The 5,059-nt window shown below is 37.2% G+C and overlaps 1 protein-coding gene across 1 annotated transcript; it reads right to left on the minus strand.

Moving 5' to 3' along the window:
* Positions 1-841: 841 nt before the first annotated feature.
* Positions 842-3,363, minus strand: LOC126800199 (uncharacterized). The gene is made up of 2 exons (XM_050527516.1): positions 3,034-3,363; positions 842-1,287 (listed from the first exon to the last, which is right to left on the minus strand). Exons 1-2 carry the CDS (start codon positions 3,331-3,333, stop codon positions 1,270-1,272), a joined length of 318 nt encoding a protein of 105 aa, XP_050383473.1. The 5' UTR covers positions 3,334-3,363; the 3' UTR covers positions 842-1,269.
* Positions 3,364-5,059: the final 1,696 nt, after the last annotated feature.

Here is a 5,059-nt window from a genome sequence, read left to right on the forward strand (position 1 = left end):
AAAAGTCGATAAATTCGTTCGGAAACGTAACGTTTTCTTATTAAACGTTCTCGGAACGCTTCCGTTTCCGTTTCGTAACGATTGCAAACGACTCAAATTCGATTTAAAACAAAATTCACAACTCAATAGAATTTAATTAAATTCAAATATTGTTTGAAAACGAGGGTTATTACATTATTAACTACTAAAATAAAACCTACTTTACTATTTACATGATCGACTTTTCTTTAACAAACTTAAACCAAATTTACCATTACACCACATAATTACAAGTTCGAACCTATCATGCATTCTAATTCGATCAATTACATACTTTTTAAACACCAATACAATTAAAGCCTTAGGGGATCATCTAATCATGCAAGATTTCAATTAACATTTAGATTGACTTAGGGCCTAATCTAAATTTGCATGCAATCAAATTCAATAACACTTAGAGTAGAAATCAAACAAGATTACATTTAAGCACCAAATCTTTGTTGGAAACATGTTTCATGTGTGGCGTCACCCACCATGGTTTCACATGCAAATTTCCAGAATTTATTACCACTTTTAATCAACACAAACCGAACCTACTTAGGGCATGATTCGATATGTGTCAATATGGTTGATGAATCTAGCACTCAAACACAATCTTAGAGACTGCATCCAAGCACTAAATTCATATGCACATATCTGAAAATTATCTAAAAGTATGAGAAAGATGATTAGAACACAACAATAGAAATACAAATTTTATTAATTATAAGAACATAAATTCGGTATAGTCTAAAAAAAATATATCAAATACAATATGAAAATTCTAAAACAAATACAAAACCAATATTTCCACATAAATAACAACTTACAATCTTCATAGACAAAGAATTGTAGATTAACACAAATAGATGAAACCATGGAGATGAGTTGCGAGAATCACACGTTGTAGGAACCTTGGAGGTGTGTCTTCAATAGTGAAACTCGGTGGAGATGATGATAGTTTTGGGGTGGACGGCTTGGCTAATTTGTGAGGGAATTTTATGGTGGTGTTTTGGTAGAGTTTTGGCTCTTGAATGCTAATGAGAAGTGATGATATTTGAGAGGTGAAGCCATGTATATATAGAGGAAAGGTGGAGGGTTTGAAATTGCTTCTTTCTTCCTATAATAATGCCATGTTTTAATCCCTTAAATCATAGAAAGTTTTATCCCTAAAACATGTCATGCTTTATGCTTTTAATGATCATCTTCTATTTAATTGTTGCATGACTTGGCTCCATCATTTTCTTTTAATTATCTCTTCAATCCAATCTGAAAATAAGAAAATAAAATCATAAGTAAGAGATAATTAGTTTCAAAACCTAACAAGGATTCCTAGTCAAACTAGGACTCTAAACCTATGTTGCACGGATACGGACACATGTGTCCGTATTCGACACGATACGATACGCGGACACGTCAAAATCTCAAGTGTCCGACTTGGACACGTGGTAGACACGTTAATTAATTTTTATATTAAAAATATAGTTTCTAAAATTAAAACTTAGTCAATCGACTCAATCCACATTCAAACAAAGTTTCATAATCAAAACACATGATAAATAAAGTACACATTTATATGTGTGTTTGTAAATAGCTTGTACCAAGCTTTCAAAGTACAAACATAATACTGTTGATTTATATCTGATTCACCTTAAATTAAGTACAACGTGCCAAACAGCATATCACATAAATATTAAAGCAGGGTTTACCCCTTTTAGCATTTATATAGGATTTTCTCTGCAGGATTTTCTACATTTTTCACCATAGCAATTCATACATGGTTTGTAAGCTGACAATTCAAGCCAACGCTTAGGTGAATATACCCAAGTACTAGGAAATTTGTTGCTAACGAAACTACAGCATTATAAACTCCCTAGGAATTTGAGTGACTAAATTAATACAGTTATACAGCAACCAACATAGACCCGAAAAGTTCACCTTGCAACCAACTTAGTTAGCTAGCAGTTAATTAACAGCTATATGGAATGCAAGATTCAGTAGTCATACTAATGACCTACGTCTGGTAATACAGTTTCACTATTGGAAATTGATCACAATCAGGCATTTTTGTTTCCCCATTGGTTTCTACAGTGAACTAGAAGCCAATATGAGTAAGTTGACAGAGGCATTATATCAAACACTTGGTGGGCAATCTAACAGACTTCAATTTTGATAAAGTATGAACAATCTTCGTGTCTAGTCCAGACCCCTTGCAATGGATTTTAAAGGTTCCATCGTGCAGGAACGCAAGACCCCTTGCAATACCAACACATATTTAACAAAGATAACTTCAGAAATGTTTCATCAAGCAAGTAATCAGATAAGTACCCAAGTTAACAAACACCCAAAAGGAAAATCGTGGAATGATGATAGTAGGCATTATGAGAGAAAAGAGCATTCGTTTTTGGATAGGGAATCTGGATGGAAGAAATCAGTGGATGATAAACAGAAGGTTGAGAAAGATAAGAAAAGGAGTGTGAAGGAATCTAGGCGGAAAAAGAAGAAAGGAAGCAAGAAGAGAAAAGGAACATACCCAACAGAAGAAGAATGCGGCTGTGAAGGCTGAATGTTATGAAGATCGTGGAAAATGGGGAAGCAACTCGGCTCAGAAAAGAGGTGAGCACCTCGGCGATGGCGACCCCGCCCCCTTTCCTCTGCGTCTTTGATGAAGATCGTGGAAAACGAATGCGGCTTCAGGCTGGATGTTTCATTTTTTTGGGTTTTTATGTTAAATCTCAATTATACCCCTGCGTGTCCTAGCGTATTTGCGCGTGTCCGCGTGTCCGTGTCTGACACGCGATACGCGACTATTTTCGCGTGTCAGTGCAACATAGCTCTAAACTAATTATGTGTTTTAACTCATGTAAGCACAAAAATGCATCCAATACCGCTCAAGACTCTTACTACGACTCAATGACTCAATAATACAACAATAAGAGCTAAAAAAAGTACAAATTGAGGTAAAAACATGTTAAGAACGTCGCACAAAGTGCTCCTATCACGTAACACAATTACCTTGGTGTGAAGAACCTCATACATGAAGCTGAGCTCGTACTCTATCAGCTTAAAAGCGCTGGTATAGGTTCTCTTGAGGAAGAAGTCTCGACTCAGTTCTCGATCTTTGGAGCTGAGAAGGAAGCCAACAATGAGTCCTTTGAAGCTCTGAAAGTGGTAATACGCTTCTTCCAGCAATTGCATATCATTTAAAGATTCTTTGATATTTCCCTCAATTCTAAACTTGGGATCTTTTTGTGCATTCCCAATATCCGGCCTAATTGACACCACTACTTTTGTAGTGACTTCAACTGACCTCATTGCAGCGTGGATTTCTACAGTTTCTTCATAGTCAGGTCCAGCAACCGGCTTAGGCAGTACAGTCTCCCCAAAATGGTTTAGACTTGGAAGATACAGAGAACAAGTTCTCTCCCCGAACTTGATTGTTCCAACAACAAGCACTAGTACCGTCGGAACCAGGAGCTTGTTCTCAACAAGCGTCAGGTAGAAACAATAAGCGGCTGCAAGAACTTGAACAGCGAGTCCAACCAAGTGCCTGAGCCAGAACTCATTTTCCTCCAGAGCGAAAGAGGTAATGGTATCAGGGCCACCAAGATGGAGCAAAAGAAAGGAAGCCCAGAATGCCAGAAGATCTTTGTTGCCCTTAGAGTTGCAGAGGTCAACTTGAGATTTGGTGATAATCCCTATTGCAACAGCAGCAACCCAATCAGCGAGCAAATACGCTGACCAGATGAGTCCCCGTAGCAATTTGCTTCTGCGCGCATATTTTCCTAAATGATGCCAACAGCAGGAAAACTTGCAGTGCAAGACTTAAGAGGATACAACTCCGCAGATTCCAGACATCCCATATCTTTTTCAGCTCTTTGGGTATAGGAAGCTCCATATCATCCTCCATTTGTGTTTATATTTCAGTATTTGGGATAACCGAAACACTATTCGTTTGATAGAACTGAAAAGAAGCGTCCTTATTATAAGGACAGAGGACTTGCTATGCAAGTAGACCCGCCTCTAACGGAAGACTTCTGTGTAGATTGACTTGTGGTGGACTTGGACTTGGCACGTGGAGCATTTTGTTTTGATTAGTGGCAAGCATAGTCTAATCTTAATGATTTTGATTATTCAACTGTAATGGTAATTTCGTTTGTTTTACCAGGAAGCTGATGAGAAGAACCAGTCAATGATTATTGCAGCTGTCTGCACTAGGCCTGCGTTTTTTGTAGACAAATTGAGAATAAATGAATATTGTTTAATGATTTTTACGATGAAAATGTCCTATAAATAATCCTATAAAGAGTACAATTATCTTATTTGTATATTCCAAAAATCACTCCGTAATTCCCTCCTTGAATCACGCCCTCCATTATTCACGCTAACACTCTCCCTCAAGTTAGCGCATACACATCAACTATGCCTAACTTGTTAAGTGAGTCATAAAAAGCCTTTTTAGACACTCATTTTGTGAGCATATCGGCAAGTTGCTCTTTTATAGGAACAAAAGGAAAACTAATGATCTTCGTGTCTAGTTTCTCATTTATAAAGTGACGATCAACCTCCACATGTTTTGTACGATCATGTTACACATGATTATGTGAAATATCAATAGTTGTCTTGTTGTCACAGTACAGCTTCATAGCACACTTAGGCTCAATACCCAAATCTTGTAGCAAATTTCTAAGCCATAACAATTCGCACACTCCATGAGCCATACCTCTGTACTCTGTTTCAACACTAGATCGAACTACCACTTTTTGTTTCTTACTTTTCCATGTAACAAGATTACCTCTAACAAAGGTAACGTACCCTGATGTGGATCTCTGATCTGTAATATTTCCAGCCCAATTTGCATCTGTGAAGCCACAAACCTCAAAAAAATTATTGTGATTAGAAAACATTACTCATCTCCATGGAGCTGACTTCAAGTACCTCAAAATCCTTACAACAACATCCATGTGGTCCACACTTGGATTATGCATGAACTGACTCACTACAATTACTGTATACGCAACATCTGGTCAGGTATGTGATA

Source organism: Argentina anserina, chromosome 6, assembly GCF_933775445.1.
Source record: "Argentina anserina chromosome 6, drPotAnse1.1, whole genome shotgun sequence".
NCBI classification, from domain to species: Eukaryota; Viridiplantae; Streptophyta; class Magnoliopsida; order Rosales; family Rosaceae; genus Argentina; species Argentina anserina.

What these genes read in the sequence shown, in the direction of transcription:
- LOC126800199 (XM_050527516.1), bottom strand. Translation starts at nt 3,333, where the DNA reads ATGAGGTCAGTTGAAGTCACTACAAAAGTAGTGGTGTCAATTAGGCCG.